Genomic DNA, 23479 nt, shown 5'->3' with positions numbered 1-23479 from the left:
GGACTTGTTAGTGTGGATTTTGAAAATTAGACATCATGATGTGGATTAGAAAGGAGCAAAGACAAAGAGAGATTTTGATAATTGTCTGTAGGTTCATCACTACATTGTCATTTAATAAACTGCTATGATAAAAATATTGATTACAGACACTTAAAGGACCAGTGTGTAGGATTCAGTGGCATCTAGTGGTGAGGTTGCAGATTGCAACCAACTGAATACCCCTCCCCCTCAACTAGGGCATTACGATACTGGTACCAATAGCAGTACCCTTAAAATGATACCAATACCACTAGAGTACTTCATCTGGTACCTTTTTTTTCATTCGATACCCATCATGTGAATGGAAGCATTCAATTAAAATGCAACCACTCCTCCCTATCCAAATGATTTTAACACAAATACATTTTGAAAGTGTTCAAATTATTGAAATGTTTATTACTGTGTAAAACTGTACAATGAAGTATTGTCACGACAGACTGTTGGGGTTGTAATTGCTGCAGTAATGGGCCAATCACACGTTGCATTAAATCAAAGAAGCCTTGCAGTGATTGGCTGCAAGCCAAAACCAAACCATAGGTAATTTTTTACTAGATCTGGGTACAAAAAGGATCGAATGCAGGTATTGCTTGACTGAAGTTTCAAGACTACTCGGTTCTGGGTTATTTCAGTCGATACCTTAAAGGTGGAAGAGGACCCGCTCCCTATGTAGATATAAAGGGCTCATTCTAAGGTAAAGAAACCATGATTCTTATTTTCAGGTGATTAAACACTAATTAAAACATACTCATGAATATGATGTTCCATTTCTTTTTTAAGAATTCTTTATTGCAGGTTATTGTTGGATACAGTCCACATTGGTACATAAAAACAATCTTAATTTTCCATTTTCCTTTCAATAACAACATTATAGCAGTGTAAAAGAGCATACAATCATAATTATTTGGCAGATTTTTACACATCGATGCTAGAAAACAAGAGAATGAACCAACAGATACATACAGTTACCACTGTTACATGGTTGGTATTGTTGATCATTCATCCCACATGATATTCCATTTCTGCCAGTTGATCCTACACACTGGTCCTTTACATGCATGAACCAGTTTCTCAGAATCAGCTGTTGAGATGTAAATCCTGAGGCTTTCATTTTGAAATTATAAACAGACACTGCTTTTAATGTCAGCCAGCTTCACACTGATGGAGGATGGAGAGGAAAGCAGCACAGACACGCACTCGCACTCGCACTCGCACACACACACACACATGCACACACACACGCACACACACACACACACACACACACACACACACACACACACACTCTCTTAAAGCACCCCTCCCTTCCCTTTCAGCTCTTGCGGTGGAACACACGGAGAGCTGCAGCAGTGACACTCAGCACTCTGCATCATCACAGATCAACACCACAATCACAAATAAAAGCAGGAAAAGGCTAAAGAGATACTCCACCATTTCTCCCACAGGTCTGACAGGGCGTTTGGGTCGGAGCTGTGTGTCAGATTTCGTATTTTCCAGCACTGTGGCTCTGTCTCACATCACTGGATTGTACCTCCCGTTTCTTCTTCTGCAGAGACAAGATGAACTTCACCCTGCAGCTTCCCGTTGACTAGGACCAGGTAAGATCTGTGGTGATAAAATGTGTTTTTATTTCACATGTCAGGTGTATGAAACATGTGCTGCTGCTACAGTACCTACGGTGGGTGTGTCGCCCTCCCTCAACTCAGCCTGCATCACCCCAACATCTGGATTTTTACCTTTTCTTTGTCTCGCTTTGATGCTGATGCATTTGGTGCATTTTGGACAGCGACTGTCTGTGTGTGTGTGTGTGTGCGTGTCTGTGTGTGTGTGTGTGTCTGTGTGTGTGTGTGTGTGTGTGTGTGTGTGTGTGCCTTTTTGTTGCCTCTTTGGGACCTTTTCCGGTACAAACACCGACCTTGTCGGGACCAGTCCACAATGAATGGAAGTCAATGCAATCTCCTAACAAGGTGTGTGTGTGTGTGTGTGTGTGAATTGATGTCACGCATGCTCATACATCAGTGTGTTAAATATGTATAAAATACATTTGTAGTTGTGTCACTGTCATGGCGTGACATCCTCTGCATCACAGGACGTGTTTTTTTTATTTTTCCTCATAAGCAGGAACGATTGTGTCATATTTTATATATATATTTATACATATTATAACTGTTCGCTTCCTTTTTCTCGAAAACCCAGCAAGACACCGGGTAGTTCGGATCACTTCATGCCATGTCCTCCTTCCATGTGGAAATAATGGAATACATTATATAATAGTCAGAATACGGCTGCAGCCAAAGATTATTTTCATCTTTAAACATCTTGTTTTGTCCAAACAACACTCCAAAACACAAAAATATTCAGTTTACAAAGATAGAAAAAATAGGAAAGCAAGAAATCTTCACATTTGAGAAGCTTTAACAGCAAATATTTGCAGCACATAATGATTGCTCGATTATAAATAAATATTGTTGTTGACTAATTGCAGCAGTGGAAGAAGTATTGAGATCTTTTACTCAAGTAAAAGTAGCAATAATACAATATAAAAATACTATTAATGAGTAAAAGTCCAGCAATCAAAATCTTACTCAAGTAATAGTACTTACATAGTTACTTTAAGTATCAAAAGTAGAAGTTCCCAGTGTTATATTTATTATATATATTTACACAGATATAGTGTTTGTAAAAAGTATTGACTGCTCTTGGAATTATTCATATCTTATTGTTTTATAAAATGGAGTAAAAGAGGATTTAAAGGACAGGTTCACAATTTTTGTGTCTTAGGAAAACAGTCAGGTGTCCATAGTAACAGTGAAAGAGGTTTTTCCTCGCTGTAATCATTCCTCCTGTTCATACTGGATATTAAAAGATCCTTCAAATGTGCTTTCAATGGATGTGATGGAGGATAAAATCCACAGTGTGTCCACACAGTCATTTAAAAGCTGATGTGAAGCTTACATGAGGCTTCAGCAGTCTGAGTTAGTCATATCAAGTGGATATCTGACACATTTACAGTCTTTCTAGCATCAAATTCCCTCTTTGTGTTTCCTCGGACAGTGTTTCCCTGTTGAGCTGCAGGTGGAAGTATAGTAACAAAAAGAGGAACTTTGGCACTAAAAAGACAGTAACGTTGAAAGATATCTACTTGATTTGACTCATTTGGACGCTGAAACTTCATATTAGCTTCAGATAAACATTTAAATACATTTTTGCACAGAAGGAGGACTGTGGATTTTGTCCTCCATCATTTCCATTGTAAGTGCATTATGAAGGGATCTTCTAATGGTCAGTATGAACAGGAGGAATGATTACAGCAAGAAAAACAGGTTTCATGTTGATTTGGGCTCCTGACTGTTGTTTTAAGACATACTTAAAAAATTATGAACCCGTCCTTTAATCCCGGTAAGACAGCGAGCACGCCGACCCCCAAGTGAAAAAGTAATGGAGCGTTAACAGGATTAGTAACTGTAATAACTTACAGTACAGCACACAGTCATCTCACAATGTGACAGCGTCAACATGACATCACTCAGTCTGACACAGACAGTGGTGGAAGAAGCATTCACAAAGTCTGTTCATCATATCATCATCATGGCTGCCAGTTTACTGAGGGCCTGTTCACACCTGGCATTAAAATGTGTCTTTGGTTGATCTGATCACAAGTGAAGAGCTCTAAGTACAGGTGCACCCAAGACGCATTGAGGATGCATTGAGATCTGATCACTCAGACCACATTCAGAGGTGGTCTGAGCCGCATGTGGCCACATTCTTTGAGCAGTGTGTACGTGATTGTGTCCTGGGCCACACTGAAGGACTGCCTACTCAACTGACATCCTCTGTTTAAGCTTGAGAAACAAGAAGAAGAAGCAACAACAGGCAAAATGGATTTGATTTCCATTCAGGAGTTTTGATTTTGCCCGCATGCCAAGGTCTTTGCAAACTTCTTTTAATTTCTGGCAGGCTTGGCAGAGGAAGTGCCAAGCCTGCCTCCTGCCAGTTAAAAACAAGGCATTCGGTCTTTGCAAACTGAAATGATGTACGTGTTTGTTTGCATATAAAGCATTGTTGTTATCACAGTGTCCAAAGGTGCCTTTAGTTATTATGGTGTGTTGATGAGCTAGCATAGCTGCCACCAAAATCTGCTCTGTGGTCAGTCTGTGTGATGAAGTTGAGGTGGCAGCTCAGTGAGTGTCAGCAGGATGAAGGTCTGTCTCTCCATCTGAGACCAAACTCTTCTGGTTTAATGACAGGTTTTACAGACTTACACCCGCAAATCTGTTCAGCAAATCAAATGGAGGTGGATGACTATGTCCAGCCATTATCCAGTGTTTAATAAAAGGTCTCTATCGAGTCAATACATCAGCAAACTGATGATCTAACCCCGGCATGAAATAAACATCCTCAGAGCATCGAGTCATTACACTGCTGCTGCAGAGCTAAAAACAACACTCTGATAGCTTTAATGGTCGTCTATTCCTGCTAATTTTCCCTGCTGTCTCCTAAGTGTCCGACGCAGCTCAATGCAGTCAACGCTAATCCTGCCACTTACTGAGAGAGGAACAGAGGCAACAGCAGGTTAATTGCGGTGGGAGTCAGCTGTTTAGACCCTGACCCCTTTAATGGTCTTTCAGCATTTCATTAAAGACCTTTCACCCTTTCTTTGGAACTGAGTGTCAGTAAGAGAGAAAAAAAGGGGGAATATTACCTCGTGTCCCCAATTTTTAGTAGAGACAGCAGATGTGAAAGCTCACACTTCTTTGCTCAATGTCAAACGGAGACAACTTTGTGCACCAACATTTTAGGCTGTTTTCTTAAAGACCTCTGAATACTGAAACACGGACACAAAAGGAAAGCCATTAAAAGGAGGACATTGCCGTTTCGAAACTATATCTGTTTTAGCCAGTACTACAAAACGATTCTGTTTACGTTGCAGTGACCGCACCCTCTAGTAGCCGTAGTAATTGTAATGGGAGTAAAGCAGGAAATCAGGTGATGTTATTATAGAGTGACAAAGGGTGGATGGATGGATCAACTAAACATCAGACTTAAACACGAGCGATCATTGTTCACCTCTTGTTTCCAACTGATAGTCAACACAGGTTTCTTTTAACTATTACCACAGTCATTTCCTGATGGTATCTAAGTAACTGTTACAAAAAAACTTGTCTATATCCTTGAGGTCTAACAAATGTGTTGCAAAGCTGATTTTTTAAAATGGCTATCATTAACGGTGTTGGTCGTGGCTTGTAGTGATGAACCTACAGAGAATTATCAGTGACTCTGCAGCTCCTCTCGGCTTTACGGAGCTTTATAGAAAGTTTCAGCTCATTGTTTATCTGTCCGGCTGCAACTTTACTGTTCTGGTTCACTCTCAGCGCTCCCATAGCGTCATTTTGGGCCGCAGCAGGCAGCTGTTTTCTGAGAAACCCACTGTACACTACCTGCTCAGCACCAAACGGCAAACGGACACAGTTAGCTGTAGACTAGCTGGTGAACATAGTGGAGCATTTAGCAGCTAAAGAGCCAGATATTTCCCTCAGGAGTTGGTAGAGAGCAAAAACAGAGCTAAAAGAGAGTGAATATTGGATTTACATTCACCAGGTGGACAGAAACATGACTGCACATGAATGGAAATAAGCAACTGTTTGCTCAGCACATCAACTTAAATGCTGATGGTATGTCAGAGCTGTGTTCACTACTTGTTTCTGCTGAATCGTAGAGGACAAAACATCAGTCAGTGCAGGTTTAAATATTTTAAATCCTGCATTGTTCACATCCATGTTTACAGTCTTCTTCTTCCCTGCCTTTGCTGCTGCATTGCTGCGTTTCTTGGTGCATTACAGCCACCTGTAGATTGTTGGAATAATGTGAACCCACGGCAGAAATGTGTCATTAAAAAGTTTGTTTTTACCCTGGTTGATGTTCTCTTGATTTGAAAGGTTTACTGTGGACATTAAATACAATTCTAATTGATTATAAGTGACAGAAGTGTCAGTTATTATCTTGAAACCAAACACACCCACATGACAACCATTAAATAATGTCTATAAGAACACCATATGTTTAAAGAAATAATCACGATACAGTTTATTATAAAAGTGTTTTTAACCTGGCAGTTGAACGTTGCAGCTAGTAGAAGATGCACAATTAATATTATGATTTACCATCTTCAACACATCTGTAAATACAACCATATTTGATAGAAAACAAATATATCAAATACATTTCAAAAATGTGTTTTTCTGTCGGATGAACCACAAATGAAAAATATAAAGTTTAAAAGGTCCTCCTCTCTGTCTCTGTCTTCATCTCAAAATAACGAGCATGAGTCATTTCACAAAAGATTTCAGAGCTTTTTGCAGAGGTCTGATGAAGATCAGTATCTTGTAAGATGTTTTAAATTACACTAAAACTACAAAAAAAAAAAACCCTGAGGCTACTAAAAAAAAATGCAGTGTACTAGGATAGATACAGTAATATAGGGTGTAAGAAAAGACTGCATTTGTCCTCAGTCAGCTTTTACAGAGTAAAGCAGCGCTGCAGCGTTTGGTCCTCAGGGGGAAACAGTACAAGTCATCAATCGAGTCTTGGCAGCTCATTACAATATTCACTGTGTCGGTGCTGCAACAGAGCTTTCTTTCAAATCTCCTCTTTAAGAAGCTGTACCTCCTGCAGGCTGACGCTCAGATCAATAAGTCTCTGCCTGAGTGATGTGGTGGCGTTCATGACATCCATACTGCTGCAGGATGATCAACATTTTGTCAAAGTAGAGATCACAATACTGTTCAAGCATGTTCAAAAGTTATAGTAACATACAAAGAACAGCTGCAGGAAAACTACACATGTTTTAATGCTTTATAATGGACAATTAATATATAAAATACATAATAAAGTTTATTAAGTTTGGATTTAAATCGTGCAATAATAAAATGATAACTAGGACACGAGTCTGCAGGCATGCTAGCAGCTCTGAGGCTGAGTTAATGTTGATGCGTAGCATATATAATGTTTACCATGTTCATAGTGTTGGTTTAGCATGTTAGCATGCTAACATTTGCTATTTAGCACTAAACACAAACTCTGAACACTTAGTGTGAACAAGTCTGAACTGAATGCTGTCAGATGAACATAAAGACCACATCTGTGAAAAGCTGTAAAAGAGACAAATTGAAGTTGCTGAGGAGATTGTTCTCATATCAGATATCTCTATAAACGGGTTTCCGGTTTACGACAATCAACACGTAGCCACAATGCCCTGATAGCTTATATATGAACCTTTACGGTATTAAGAAATAAAGCAACTTGCTGGAAACCAGAGAAATTACTGCTTAGAAGTGAATTTATATGTGACACATCCTTCCATTTCCAAAACCACCTTTGACAGACATCTGTCAGTTCTGTCAGTTCATATGACACATATTCCAATCAGTGTTGCCGGATACAGCTAATGGTTTCCAGCCCAAAAACTGTTCAAAGACACACACAAACTGTGCCAAAACACACACAAAACCACCCAAAAATATTTGTTCAATATTTAGTTCAGTATATTAACTGTTTAACTGTACCACACTTAAAAGCAATGCACACCGACAGCTGAAGCATACATAAAAAAAATCCTATAGCAACAAACAACAGCAGCAGCCACTCATCACAGCAAACCACTGACAACATAAGGCTGCTTTCACATGATAACCTTATTTATTTGTAGTTTTGTTCAGGTCTACCAAAGTAAAGAGTAGAGAGAGGTGCTCTCCTTCTTCTTCTTCTGTGTTTATTGGCGGTTGGCCTTACGGTTGGCAAACAGCTTTTAGGTGATTTACCGTCACCTTTTGGACTGGAGTTTTGCCCTCCATATTAATAAATGACGTCATTAGCTTTAGCCTTAGCCAACCTCAAGGTGAAATGAGAATATCCTCCACACACTTGTTTATAAGGCGGCTGCTGTCTTTTTGCAACTAGATCTCATTTCAGCCAATGACATGATAACTTTCAACTTTATTTTGGAGACTCTGGGTAACATTGCATAATTGCCCAAATTTTGTTAACCCGCCCAAACCAATTTTGACCTGCACAATCAAAATAAATGATGCCCAATTAGGGGGGAACCCTCCCAATCTGACAACACTGTTTCCAGTGAGAAACAGCAGCTAGCAGCAGTGATTACGCTTACACAGATTACACAAAGTTAGCTCTATAGGTAGTGAAAAATGAATTAAGAGTGTCCCAAACAATCAACCAGCAGCACAGAATCCCCCCCACACAAGTAATGTTAGCATGAAAACAATTAAGTAATGTTAGCATGAAAACAGGAAAGTACGTTAGCATAAGAACAATGAAGTAATGTTAGCATAAAAACAGGAAACTAACGTTAACATTAAAACAATAAAGTAACATTAGCATAACAACAATAGCGTAACATTACCATGAAAACAAAGTAACGCTAACATGAAAACAATAAAGTTTGTTATCATGAAAACGATAAGGTAATAATAATAATGTTAACATTAAAACAAAGTATCATTGGCATGAAAACAATAAAATAACATTAGCATGAAAAACAATAAAGAAATGTTTGTGTGAAAAAAATAAAGTAACGTTAGCCTGAAAACAATAAAGTCACGTTAGTATGAAATGGGGGTGTGCCCGAATACATTTACGTTATTCGGTGAAGCACATATAGTGGGGTTTTTTTTACGAATACCTGTTTCATACAAATATTTTTAAAATTATTTGTTTTTGGGAAGAAAAAAACCGTCCAATACCAGCACGCAGGTCGGTTACATCGCTATCTCAGTCTCTGTCCTCTGCTCCACTGTTATGTCTATCAGCAGGTCTCAACGAGGGGAGTCACATCCACCTGCTACATGACACACATTTCCTAATTTGGACATCACTCCCAGAGTTGGGGGTGTTCCCCTTAGATAAAGGCACTGACACACATGAAACGCTCCCAAGGGACTCTCCATGACCTGTTGTTCTCCTCCTTTCCACAAAGTTAGATTGGAAAAAAAAGGTTCAATAATAGCCTTTGAAGTTCTTCCCTACATGTTACATTCTGTGCTGTCTCTGTGTTATGGGGGTATAAATAGGTAGAGGTCTGTCTCCAATGAGGCGATAAGCAAAGTTTTAGCTCAGTTGTCAGTGCGGTTATCTACAATCTGGGAGACTCCAGTTCGAAACCTGGTGTGGGGACCTCTGTCATAAGATTTATTCATGAACACTTATTGTAACACTTTAATTTTCTAAAACTAATAGCATAATAAAAATAACAACTGAATTTTTAAGCTTCTCTCCACTTTTATTTGAATACAAATACATATAATTTTGCTGCCTCAACAAATACTGGGCCCTCTGCACATCCCTAGTATGACAACAATAATGTTGACATGAAAACAGTACAGTAACGTTAGCCTGTAAACAATAAAGTCACGTGAGTGAGAAAACAATAAAGTTGCTTTAGTGTGAAAACAAGAAAGTATCATTAGCATAAACACAACAAAGTAACATTAGCGTGAAACACTACCATGACGGCAATAAAGTAATGTGAGGAAGAAAACAATAGAGTATCTGCAGTTTCCTGATAATGTACTAGTCACTGGACTGCAGTGTTTACAGGTAATACAGGATTTAATCAGTAGAATTGATCAGCCATACAGGATTATGACCAGAGACTCTGATCATCTGTACTGAAATTCAGTTTACAATGCAGTCCAATAAAAAAAGGTTGTGATATGAAGCACAGGCTAGTGAAGCTGTAAATACAAACATGCTCAGTGGTGTCTGCCTTACACAGAACAACTCTCCGTAGACTGAAAACATGGTTATAGTCTTTGGATCTGTTTCTAAAAAAACTAACCTGACCAAACTCTTCATAATGAAGAAACATGTCACCCAGTGCAGCGGTGTGGCTCACTGACATGTTTCTAATAGTTTTTGGACAACAATGGATGTCTACAGCACAGAGCAATAAGATATATCAGGCTATCAGGCACACAATACTTGTTAGTAGATAAGTTAATCATTGGTTTGGATCCAAACATGAGATTTGTTGACAAGAAGGCAAATATTAAAAATCCCCAGAATTTTTACATTGTTGGTTCTTTTATTTAAGTATCTGAGTGCTTCCTTCAACACTGTGGGACTAAAAACAAATACAGCTCATGTCCACCTACACAAGTGACCGGGAGCCAAAAACTTCAGCACCTGGCAACAAGAAACTGTTGAGTCACTGGTATGAATCAACAACCCTGTCAACCCCCGCAGATAGATCTTTGTTTTACATATACTTATATATATACACATGTACACAGTATACTGTGCTAGAAGTAACAAAAACTTTCTTCCTCTTGTACTGTTAGACAACAGAGATTGTATAATCTTGTAACTTCTGGTTATTATCAGATTAATACGCATCAATGTATAAGTAGATAATCCGTTTGAGAATACATCTTAATTTATGACAAATAATCTGCATTTTTTCTTCCATGTTGTCTTAAAAATTGGGATTAAAAATGTATTTTGGCCTTAGTGGAAACAGTAGTGGACAAAATTATCGCACCACAAACAGTTCATTTAGTAGCTCCTCTGGAGCTTTCGATTGTATCACAAAAAAGAAAAAAACTCAACTTTTTTTGTTTAATTTAATCTAAAAACATAAACTTTGTTGACTTTGATCCTTCTTGTCATGCTGGTTTGAGAGTGGAGACACTAAATAGAATTTCTGACAGCAAAGCAGAAAACTTTAATACCGTTCTTTGATTACAGTACAACAGTTTTAATATTCTCTCTCAAATCTCTGGACTCACTGTGGAGACGCAGCATTTAATAACACTGCAGTTATTAAGTGAGGAAAATAAACAATATGAATAAAACCAATATTGCATCCATGACCCACTTTGTTGCCTGATGTCTGTTGGATAGTTTTTAAAACTGAAAAATTCTCCAAACCAAATAATCATCTTACATAAAAGTGCACAAAATCAACTTATCTCAGAATAACATAAATGATAATTCAACAAAAGAGCAACAAAACATGACTTAAAACGTACACAGTAATCTGTAAAACATAAAATACTAACATTGTGAAAACAAGAATTTGCTGCGTTCAGAGTTTAAGACATATATACATCAGAGGTACAGGTGTTTTAATTCTGTTTCGTTCTACCAACTGCTGATGAAAATATTGAACTCAGTTTGCTTGTTTGACATTCAACTGTCTTGTTGACATCTCTATGTCATCTCATATCGGGCAGTTAAAGCAGGTGGGATTCAATAAACAGTAACCATGAGCAGAAAGCTGCACAGATCTGCAGACTGTTGATTCGCAGTGGGATTGGTAGTATTGGCTGCTGTCATTCTCATGCTGTTATAATTTTTAAAAACAAACTATAAAAATATGTTCTTGGCTGATGTTGGCTGCCAAAAGCAGTAATTTGTCATAAATTATGAGGCATTTTGTGATTATTTTTAAACTTTTATTTAAATGGCCAATCTGGTGTTATTCCATATTTTTCTTATGTACGGATCCATGTTGTAAGTGGAAGTAAACAAGCCTTCATCACTGTTGTAGCACCTCACCTGAAAACCCACAGTTGAAAACCCACATAACACTGTAATGTTTGTAAAGGATCTCACTTTTTAGGTGCTTTTGCCTAGAGATCTGTCCAGGAGATCCCGTGGAAGCAGTTCTACGGGATCTGTTCTGTGCTGTTATCTGCTGCTGCAACAACAAATTGACACCTCAAGCCTCTGCTCCATGAAATCTATTTGACTTAAAGAAATCTCCATTAAATCATTTCATTCTTAGCAGCATGTTGAAAAAGGACCAACCAGAGCCCGCTAAAGTCTCTGTCTACAGTACAGAGGAATAAGATATATCAGGCTTTGACACACAGCAACATAGTAGTAAAATCTATGCTTCTATCGCTTTAATCTATTTCAGAGCGAGCCTTCAGCTTTTCTTCTCCATTTAGCTTCGTCTGCACAATCCGATGGCCACCAGTCCCAGCACCACCCAGCCATCCAGCAACATGGAGGAGCCGCAGCAGCCGGACCAGCCAACCAGCACACAGCCAGAAGGAGAAGCCAACCACACCGCTGTGACTTCTCAACCGGCCAGCGCTAAGCATCAAGTCCCACCCCCGACAACAGACGCTCCTGAACAAATAGAGCACGACAAAGCCATGGATGAGCTGACCACGATGAGCGACAACACCGAGACCAGTAACTACAACACATGCCCTGTTCCTGTGCACATCATCCAACACTTGTGACACTTCAATTTATGTTATGTTTTTGGTCTGCAAGTAATTACGCAAACAACAGCGAAAAGTCTTCCAAATAATACAACACAGCATGCAGCTTATTGTGTCTACACTTTTTACAATACACAACCTGTTGGACATCCAAAAGTAACTTACAATACCACCACCATTCTCATGTTGACGTGAAATTCTTTGCCACAATTTTAAATGCGTGATCACTGAAAAGAAAACCTAAGAATCATACATACCGTCCATCACTTGAACTCACTTTATTAACGCAGTTTCTGTCCTCAGTCCTTCATCAAGCAAAATTCATACAGACATAAAAGTGTGAGAACTTTTTTGAAATTACAACCTTAAAATATTTGTTCATTAAAATGTTTTTTAAACTACAGAGTAGGATACACTACATAACAATACAAAGAGCATTTATTTGTTAAACAAATAGTTAAAATTGTTTGAATTTTAATTTTAAATACTTTTTATCAGAATATTTAGATTTCGTAAATGACTGAATTAGAGCAACTTGAATTTTCTGCCTAGCTTTGTTAACCTTGCAAAAGGGAACTAAAGGAACAAACTACATACAATCTAATGGGTTTCAGAGCAAAATATTGGTTTCAAATGTGAAAATTCTTTCATTTTAATTAACTTTTGAATACTTTCAGTTTTTGACCTGAATTTTCTGAATCTAAATGTGTGAACCTTCAAAACACTTGCAAAAATGGGTTACAATTTCAAATGTCAGTATCAAAATTTTAACAAAGTATGTGGTAATGGTTCAATTTTACAATTACCTCAGCTTTAACGTTTATTGTCATTATTACGTTTTTTATTTTACTTTTTTATTATACATTAAAAAAGGAAAATTTTGCACATTTTTAGGCACTATATGTACATGCCGTGATGTGCAGAACTAGCTAATAACAGATAATACCAGCCTGTTGATTCTCAGTGGGATCAGTAGTATTAGCTACTCTTTCACGTTAAATGGAGGCATTTCATTCAGTGTTAACATCAAAGCTTGAGTTGTGTATTATAAAAAATAAATACGTTCTTAGCATATTTTTGCTGCCAAAAAGCTGTTGTTTTTGATAAATGACGATAAATGATGTGATTATTTTTAAACCTTTATTTAAGGGAGAAGTCCAGTGTTACGCCATATTTTTCTTTTAGTCAACAAATCCCACAAAAAGTACAAAACCAACAATGTTTTGGTTTCCGTTTCGCAACTTTCCTCCTTCCCTATTCTATCTGTAGCTCTAAAGCTGTAAATCTTTAAAGACACAAATATATAGTTTAAGGCTCAGTAATTTCTTGAAACAGCTGTCCACTCTAGTGTCAAACAGGAGTAAAAACTGCACTTTGTAACACTAATAAATTACATTATCCAGTCATTTAGCCCTGTCTGCCACCTTCTTTCCTTCCAGTCAATGGCATTGGTCCAGTGATGGTCGACTCTCCCACAGTGTCCTCTGTGTCACCCAAACTGCATGCTAAGCCAGGCGGCCATCCCAATGGTCGGCCTCGTTTGGGCAGTCGGGCTGGCTCAGTGGCGGCAGGCTCACCCAGGCCCTCGCTCACCCGCCAACCCAGTGCCATCATAGAGGGCGCGGGGGATGGATCCAAGCCGAGGGACTACCTGATCCTGGCCATCCTGTCCTGCTTCTGCCCACTGTGGCCCATCAACATTGTAGCCCTCACCTTCTCCGTGATGGTACGACTTTAGACTGTGTCTATAACTAATGATCATTTTCATTATTGATTAATCTGCTGATTATTTTCTTAAGGAATCAATCAACGTTATAAACTGGTTGTTATTTAATACAATTACTTTGATTAAAGTGGAAATTGTTCATATATAATATATTCATACAATTGAATTGTCAGTGTTGCTTAGGTCAAGTTTGCATTACACTTGGAGTGGCAGAAGCTGGACTTTCAACTATTTATCCATTATTTTTTGAAAATTCAACTGTATTTTCATTATTTTTAACTAACAGTTTTAACCAATTATCTATATTACCTATTTCAGCCATTTATCACTTCATCACTTTTAGCAAACTATTTCCACTTCTCTGCTCTCTTTCTAACTAGTTTTCACATTTTCAATGGCACCATGCAGTGCAGTGACGGATAAAATACATTTACTTAAATAAAAGTACCAATACAGAAATGTAAAAATACTCCATTACAAGTAAAAGTCCTGCATGAAAAACCCTATAAAACAAAGAAGAAAAAAGTTCAGATACAAAAATCTGTTTTTAGTTTTTGGACTTTTTCTCTAATCACTGATTTTTTGCTGAAATATTGGATCATTTGAACATTTATTGAAATGAAAGAATGTGAGAAGTTTAGAGGGAAAAATCACTATTTGGTGGAGCTGTTAACAACTCATAGACATCTGAAATGTGACCCCGGGTAGAAACGAGTAGAAACCTCAAGCAGTGGTGGGCGGTCATCTGCTTTGACCGGTTGGGTTGAGTGAGAAAAAGAAAGAGGGAAGGGGGGGCGGGGGGATAGAATAACAACAATCAGCCAGGGAAGGACCCCAACAGGACTGCGAAGGACCGCGAAGGCTCGGCCTGCAACCCAGGGTTTCCTGTGAGATGAGAAAGCACAAAAAACTCTGGGGAAGAAGCAAAGTTAGTGACATGCATTGATGTTACATGAATGCATACAGATGGAGAGGAGGAGGGGGAGGAGAGAGGAGCTCAGTGCATCATGGGAAGTCCCCCGGCAGTCTAGGCCATAGCAGCATAACTAAGGGCTGATCCAAGGTGAGCCTGGTTGGCCCTAACTATAAGCTTTATCAAAAAGGAAAGTTTTAAGCCTACTCTTAAACATAGAGAGGGTGTCTGCGCCCCGGACTGAATCTGAAAGATGGTTCCATAGAAGAGGAGCCTGATAGCTGAAGGCTCTGCCTCCCATTCTACTTTTAAAGACTGTAGGAACCACCAGTAAGCCTGCATACTGGGAGCGCAGTGTTCTAGTGGGATAATACGGTACTATGAGCTCTTCAAGATATGATGGTGCCTGACCATTAAGGGCTTTGTAAGTTAGGAGAAGGATTTTAAATTCTATTCTAGATTTTACAGGAAGCCAACGTAGCGAAGCTAAAATGGGAGAAATGTGATCTCTTTTTCTAGTTTTAGTCAGTACACATGCAGCTGCATTCTGGACCAGCTGGAGAGTCTTTAGAGACTTGTTAGGGCAGCCTGATAATACACACACTGCTTTTTGTAAGACGTCAAAAGCCAAAAAGGTTGGAAACCACTGGTTTCATCTTTAACAATGTGTTGTATTTTAAAAGCCTGTTATATTATCCATTGTGTTAAATCTTCATCTGAAAAGTAACAAAAGCTGTCAAATAAATGTAGTGGAGTAGAAAGTACAATATTTCCTTCTGAAATGTACTGAAGTGGAAGTATAAAGTAGCATCACATGGAAATACTCAAGTAAAGTGACTCAGGTTGATGGGAAACTTACTAATTATTGTATATTTCCTAAAGATCAGCATTACACCAATTCTTGAAATCCTACTTGGTTCTTTATGTTCCCCCTAAACACGAATAAGTGGCTATATTATTTAAATCAAATTACAGTTTCTGTTTTTTAGTTAGTTTGTTAGTTAGTTAGTTGAATTTAGTTGAGTTAATTCATTTAACTTTCCATGTACCCCCTGGTAACTGCATAAGTACCCTGGTTGGGAATCACTGTTCTAAAAGTTTCTTCATCCTCTCTTTCTACTCAGTCCCGAAACAGTCTGCAGCAAGGCAACATTGATGGTGCTCGCCGTTTGGGCCGTAATGCTATGGTGCTGTCTGTCGTCTCCATTTTGGGAGGGATTGTTATAATTGCTGCAGCCATCGCACTCAATTGGGGATGTAAGTAAAATCTGGCTTTCTTATCGTGTCAGACCTGATTCTCCCTCTATAGTTTTCCCTCAAGAAGATTTAAAGTTAGAAAAAATAATCACATAATTTAAGTTAATGTGGTTACGACAAGCTATAATGTGTAGAATTTGTCTTGCTGAGATAATGCAGTGTTTCTCCTCTTTTTAATGTTTAAATCCACTGTGAATTTCTTTCTTTTTCTGCCTGCAGTGATATTAAAATCCTGATAAAAAACTGGCAAGACCGACTTCACAACAACAACTGACCAACACACCACCATCCCCCCACCTCACTGAAGCACGATCGTTCTCAAGCGTCTGCACCAGATGAAAAACTAATAAAAATCTGTTCTTGTTCTTTGCTGTTGTTTCTTGCTGCACGATGAGCATGGTCTGACACCTGATGCCTGATTTGGATACTGAATAGGAGAAAAGGATGGATCACCACATGCTCATTTCATTCTGTGGTAGCAGACTCTTCACATTTCTTTTTCTTTCTGCTGTCCATCGATGAAACCCATGTGTCTGTTGTCATGGAAATGGACGACTGTCTCTATGGAAATAGGATTGTATGAGTCTCCATGCCACAGGTCCAGCTACTGGAGCAAACTGGGGGACGAGGTTTCCACTTTTGATGCCAAAAAATTTGAAACTTGGTCTTAACTGGACTGAAATGGGGAGATGCTGCTGCTGTTGATGAACTTTCTGTCTTTTTTTGGAAAAGGCTACACAGTGTACTGAGAAAATGGTGAATTTTTACATCACCCATCTGTTCCTGTTGGTGTTTATTGTGTGCACATGAACACGGAGATGGACACTCCCACGCTTACTGCTGCTGATGCACGGCCATCATCAAGCACCAAAATCCTGATGTTGCCGCTCTTCTACTTGCTGCTGCAGTGACTCAGACAGACATGCATACAATGTAACAAATATATTTCCAATAATTAATTGATAATTAATTAATGTTTACTTGGGTTTAGAAGGAGCAGAAACCGGTTGCAGCAGCTGTTTGTAAGTTCAAACTTAGCCTCGATATAACGTCAGTGTTTACTGAGAGCAGATTTACACATCACTAAATTAAAACCGATCACAAACTAGTTACGTAGAAATGAGTTGTTACTAAATATTTACAGCTACTAACTGTCAGGTAGAACTGTTGTGTAAAAGTTAACGTTATCTGAGCTGTTTAGATTGAAGAGAACATATCTGACCTGACACTTTACATCTCACAGAAAAAACAAATACTACTACTCAAATTACTGAACCAATAACATTAGACTAAATGACCAATGGTGGTTAGCTTAGCATAATGGGATATTTCCCTCTCACTGTAAACTGTATGAATACTACTAATTCTAACATATTTATCTAGATATGCAGATACAAATAAAACAAATAATTACACGTTAAGTCACAGCTACATTCACAAAGGATTGGCAGTTCTCTTTATTTTATCTTTTGGACCCTAAAACTCTTATTTTTGGAAGTTATGGTACAGCTGTGATTCTGACAGTCACTTACTATTTACACAGTTGGTTGCTTCTTATTGAATGGCACAACAAACACTTTACAAAAGTTTTTTTATAGAGTTTTAATGGTACAACCTGATTTAGTAAATCACTCGTTTGAAGCTAGTTAGTAGTCACTAAGAACTTAAGAAAGACTTTACACACTTGGTGATGAATTTATGATAAGCTACTGCAACAGAGTCCAGTTCTTTAGGAAAATTCCAGGAAATTCCTATTTTCCCTCAATTATTATCAATTTATCTTTCTTCTCTTCTTTCCACAAAACTTCCAAAGACATTGGAAACCCATTGGCATTACCAAAGCACTCCAAAACTAAAAAAAAAAAACTGAACTAAGAGTATAAACATCACAAGACATTAATTTGAAATTGAAATATCATAAATTCAGTGTAGACATCTATGCCGTTGTGGTCAGATGTGGCTCATTGTAAAACAGGCATTTGAATAAATCCAGAATAGCAAACAGTTCAGAGGAGCAGGATTTGAGATCTGTGGTGTAACCTAAGTCATCCAAATTAATAGAAGCTGTGGAGCTCACAGAGAATAGCATTAAACTACCCATCACTTCATGTCCATTAAGTGGAAAACAGTGCACCTCTTGTGGTCAGAGAGAATAATTAAGTGTATTTGAATCAGAGGGACTCAGTTACAGGCAGATAGCTGCACATAGACATCCAGACAACCACATGCATGCTGTGAGCAGGGCCTGTAGCTATGACTAAGGGGTTTTAGGAGGAGGTCCATCTTCAACATTTCTACAATTATTATTGGCAGATTCCAGATTATTCCAGTATTACAGATAACTTTAACTTTGGTTACTTTAAGGCCAACAAAAATAAAGTAAGGTTCCAGTATTTCTCTGCCAGCATTTTAAGCTCTTTACTTCATGCTGGAAAACAAACTTTACTGAAAATACAAGTTAACAAATAAATTAATAAAAAAAATATGAAAAATCAGAATTTTTGCCACACTAGCAACATGGCTCCAGATGGTGATGTTGGTTTTTCAGTGCGCGATGTTAGAATTTAACTTAAAGCACTGCCACTGTGCCTAAATACAGACTCACAGAGCTGCTAGTGTGACATGTTTTGGCATGTTCTGGACTCAAAACTACAGTACTTCCAAAATTCTGGCTACCATCCTCGCTATGAGGCTCTGTTTTGGCATTGGTTTGTTTAAAATCATCCTGATTTTTGTTTGTGTTGAAGGAATATCCTGGGCCATAACATAATAGTTTTAGACATGATTTTGATATTATGCATCATTATTAGAAAAAATGAAAACCATATAAATCATTGTAAAAAAGACCAGGGGTGTTAGACGTAACGTTGGCTCTAATGTGACAACGTTTTGGTCGATGAGCTCAAACAGCAGCTTCATTTTTAACCAGAAAACCTTCAAAGAGCTCATTTCGTCCTTGTCAAGTCAGTGCCCTCTCAGCTTTCACAGTCTCGATGTCACACTGTGCCAAACACTGGAGGGTGTGCCAACCTGAACAGACATAGCCCTCTGTTTTGGCCTGGTGGAGTTCAAATGTGTGTGCGTGCTAACAGACACTCTGTGGACAGATTTAAGGAAATAGGCTGGCGTTATGGAGCTGAATCAGCCCGTTATCTCCTATAACCTGTGCATGTTTACAGTATTTATTACAGAATGCTTTTACATAAGACTGTAGCCTCATTTAGCGGGACAGCTAACTGAGTAGCACTTTGTAAATAAATAGTATGAGAAATTGTAATATGCCTGCCCAGTGAAGATATCGCCTTTTCTCTTTGGGTTGTCATGGAGACGTAACTGACCCACAATCAACTTGGCGCCATGCAGCTTGATCTTTACAGCAACAACATTTCCTTAAAAAACCAACAGTACCATGTGCAATTTCAGCAAGTGGTTTTGACATCTAATAGGTATCTGCAAATTATCCTGAATTAAGACAGATTTTGACAAGTCAGAAATCATTTTGAGACATCTGTGCAGCAGCACAAACATTGCACTGTTTTAAAATTTACTAGACTAACAGACTTCACAATTCTTACTTACACTTTTAACTTAAAGATATCACTACTGTAGTTTTGACTAGCCATAACTCCAGTTTCAGATTTTGACAACTGAATTTTGACATATCTTAGTTTTAGATATCCATAATGATCCTTAGGAAATCTTTAAATGTGCTAAACTTCAATTGAAAATTATGATATATGGAATGCACATTTCTTGATAGCACAAATGGAGATTGTAGATATTTTAATGTAATGTCTGTCAATCTTTTCATTCTTACATAGTGGCAGATTTACCTCTCAAAATTCCTTGTTATTTTTGAAACAAAGTTTGAACAGAAGTAGACAAAAGCAACATATCATTTTCAGGTAGAAAAAAAACATTGCAAACAAAGTGTTCAGGGCAGGTTGAAGACCTGACTTTTAATTTGCAGGCAGCATTTCTACATACATTCACCTCAAGTTTTAGAACTTTGACCATATTTAACATGGGACATCAGAAGATATAAATAACAGAAAACCCCTAAAAGCAGAATATGGGTTGCTATATTTAATGTGAATCTTGTCTATCTTTAAGATGTCAAATCTACTCACTATAAAAGCTCAGCCTAAAAGATCAAAGCAGTGGCGTATTTGAACTCTGCACCAATCAGATGACGTCTCTGTGTGGAGGTGAGGTCAGGTCAGACTCAACAGTGGTGGGACGAGGGGGGTCCTAAAATGTCACTTTGGCCCCACTCACACCTTCACTCCACCCACTCCTGTACTGTATGTAGCATGCTTGTTTACTAATCACATTATGCAAAAATGGTCCCAGCTCAATGTCAGTATGAATGCTAGCTTTCCTGATTTTTGCTATAGTCGTGTACTCTTATACGGTTTTGTATGGAAACTGCTTGCGCTACCTCTCAGAGTTGCCTACAGTGATTTATAAAATGCGCCTCATTTGTTTCACTATGATGATTTGAACTGACTGTTAAATCTCTTGTGCTATTGGTTGTATTTTGCGCTATTTCCACTGCTAACCTATTTAACATTATAGCTATGATATTAATGTGCGGGTTGTTATTCCCACAAATCTATCTATACAATCACACATACTTTATTCAACTGACACAAGTTCTGTAAATAGGAAAACTCCTGTACTACGTATATCTGAAAAGAAAAGTCAAGTTCAAGTTTATATGTCACTCAACCACACATGAATTCACACATACAGTACCAGCCAAACTTTCGACTGGTACTGCGTAGTTGAACTAAATGTCATCTCTACAGGGTCCAGTTTAAGTCAAACATATGGAAACTAAACTTATAGGGAAGCCAAATGTTTAGTTTTTAGGAGGCCCTAAAAGTTTAGTTTTCTTGAGAAATGAAAAGTTCTGAGGAAGGATTTTGCTTATCAAATATACAATCTGTAATGATCTCTTCGAAATCATAGTATGTGTGTAGGCCGTTGTTGTTAGCATAGCTAACGCATAATGGTGGAAACTAGCGAGCCGTAATCCTGATGCCAAACTATCAGAAAAGAAATGTGTGAAAGTATTTTGGATTTGACTCCATTGATGGAAATTTCATGCATAAAAGTAAGGCTGTTAGCTGACTTTGTGAAATGTTGCTGCCTTACAGTAATGTAATCATATCACTCAGTGAAGCAACAGAGGCACCGTGAATTTACAGAACGTCAAATCTTCTGCGTAATTTAGGATTAGGGCTACATTATATGGATTAAGGTCAAATTAATTTGAATGATTTACATGTTATATTGAATTTCATAAAAATTGGATGTTTAAAAAACACGCCCTCTATAACATCTAAGAGAAAGTGTGAAATATAACATTATATCAGCATGTAAAGTTTTCAAAATTCAGCAATGTTCATTATCCAACAATCTGAATTGGATTTTACTGTAACTTTTCTCAAACTTGTAAAGTCACACTTATTTGTATAGTTTATATTAGTGTATAGTGCCTCAAAGGGATTTACAGAATATCAGCAACATAATGAAAATGTTTGGCGTCTGGCAGGTGTATTGAAGAAAAAAACAACAAATTTGTGTGCAAGAATGAATAAATTGTGCACACAAATTAATAATTTATATGGGTCACTTGGATTTAACGCAGTTTTGTTTGGATTTTGGATGGATATGCATGGAAATACTTCACATTTTGCTCATTCAACATCAATTAAATATGTAAAATGTCAATATGGCGAATGATATGTTCTGTTTATTTGAAAGATTAATTCAAGAGCATGATTTATTCATTTATTCCTCCCAGGCTCTGTAAAAATTGGACAATCTGAAGAGAAATCAATCGATGATATGGTGCAATAGATGGGTTGTAATAATAGAAAAATAAGATCGTCGCACTTAATAGATATAAATATAATGAAAGATTAAGATTAGTCCAGTATCAGTCCAATAACGTATAACATATTGTGAAAAATGTACACATATGGTAAACACATTTCAGGCCACCCTGTAGCTTTGGTTCAAAAAGCTCAAAATCTTCTGTAGGACTTTTTATTTCGAAAACGCAGTCCACTGTGCATGCTGTATAGATGCTGTATTTAAAGAAGACTCGTTCATTTTGATGTTAACAACACTTTAAATGGCACCTAACAGAAGAAATCAGGTTTTTTGTTGTTCTGTCTTGTCAGTTTTTCTTTTGTTTGCTCTTTTTCATCACTTTAAGTTCTTTTATAAATGCTCTTTTGACACCTGATTACCTGATCTTTTTTTAAATAGCAATGTGTGTGTGTGTGTGTGTGTGTGTGTGTGTGTGTGTGTGTGTGTGTGTTTGTGTGCGTGTGTGTGTGGGGAGAGGGGGGGGGACTGTAAGCATGTGTAGACCATCAGCTGACTTCATTATGTCCTCGTGTTATTGATTGCTATCTTCTCACACTCTTTTTGTGCCTGTGCATGCCTTAAGTTGACTGCTTTATGAAGCATACAGAATGAGTATGGGTGTACACAAAAAAATTTATCAAAGACACTGTCAATCTTGACTACTGATGTTGAATATTTGATCATGTTTGAAGGGAATAAATCCCAGTTAAATACTACCTCCTCTGGGTCTGCAGGCTCATGAATCCATACCACATGCTCTGTTGTACTGTACCATACATTCAAAGGTACTTTACTACATGTTTTCTTGTACTGTACCATATATTCATGTTCTGAGATACTTTATTACATGTTCTGTGGTACTTTACCACATGTTCTGAGTGCTGAGATATTTTAGCACATGTTCTGTGGTAAACGTCAAGAAATAGCAAACAAGTCTCTGAGTATCACAGGAATTTAACTACAAAACCTGTGGTAAAGTACCACAGACTCTATGGCACAATCCTGAGGTAAATATCTCAAAACACCACAGAAGTCTCTGACTAACACTGATAAAAAAAAATACATACAAAGAAACTTTAAAGATTAATGTGGAGTGGAGAGAAATGGTGTCATCAGCTGAAAATCCTCAAAGAAAACAACTAAAAAAAAAAGTCAGAAAACTTGATTATTATGAATGCACAACATAACCCACTGTTTTTAAGCAACAGCTCATTTCGGGATATTCACTGTCTTGTTTATGTTGAAATGAGAACATGGATATCAATCTGGAGCTAAACCATAGAGGTGATTATTTTATCTTAGCTTAGACTAGCGGGGGAAACAGCTAGCCTGGTGTTAACTACTCAGAAAACAAAAATTATTGGGTTTTCCTCTGTTTTTTTTACATTTTTGTTTGTGTGGAGACTAAATAAG

At 37.8% G+C, this 23479-nt stretch overlaps 1 protein-coding gene across 1 annotated transcript; it reads left to right on the top strand.

Moving 5' to 3' along the window:
* The first annotated feature begins 793 nt into the window (after nucleotides 1-793).
* On the top strand, nucleotides 794-22782 carry LOC137168156 (trafficking regulator of GLUT4 1). Its single transcript, XM_067570659.1, has 5 exons — nucleotides 794-1634; nucleotides 11975-12255; nucleotides 13727-14013; nucleotides 16051-16183; nucleotides 16403-22782. The coding sequence occupies exons 2-5, from the start codon at nucleotides 12024-12026 to the stop codon at nucleotides 16417-16419; spliced, it is 669 nt and encodes a 222-aa protein (XP_067426760.1). The 5' UTR covers nucleotides 794-1634; nucleotides 11975-12023; the 3' UTR covers nucleotides 16420-22782.
* The last annotated feature ends 697 nt before the right edge of the window (nucleotides 22783-23479 follow it).

Source organism: Thunnus thynnus, chromosome 17, assembly GCF_963924715.1.
Source record: "Thunnus thynnus chromosome 17, fThuThy2.1, whole genome shotgun sequence".
Taxonomy (NCBI): domain Eukaryota; kingdom Metazoa; phylum Chordata; class Actinopteri; order Scombriformes; family Scombridae; genus Thunnus; species Thunnus thynnus.
The sequence above is the reverse complement of the archived record's forward strand: the minus strand, read 5'-3'. Positions and strand labels throughout refer to the sequence as shown.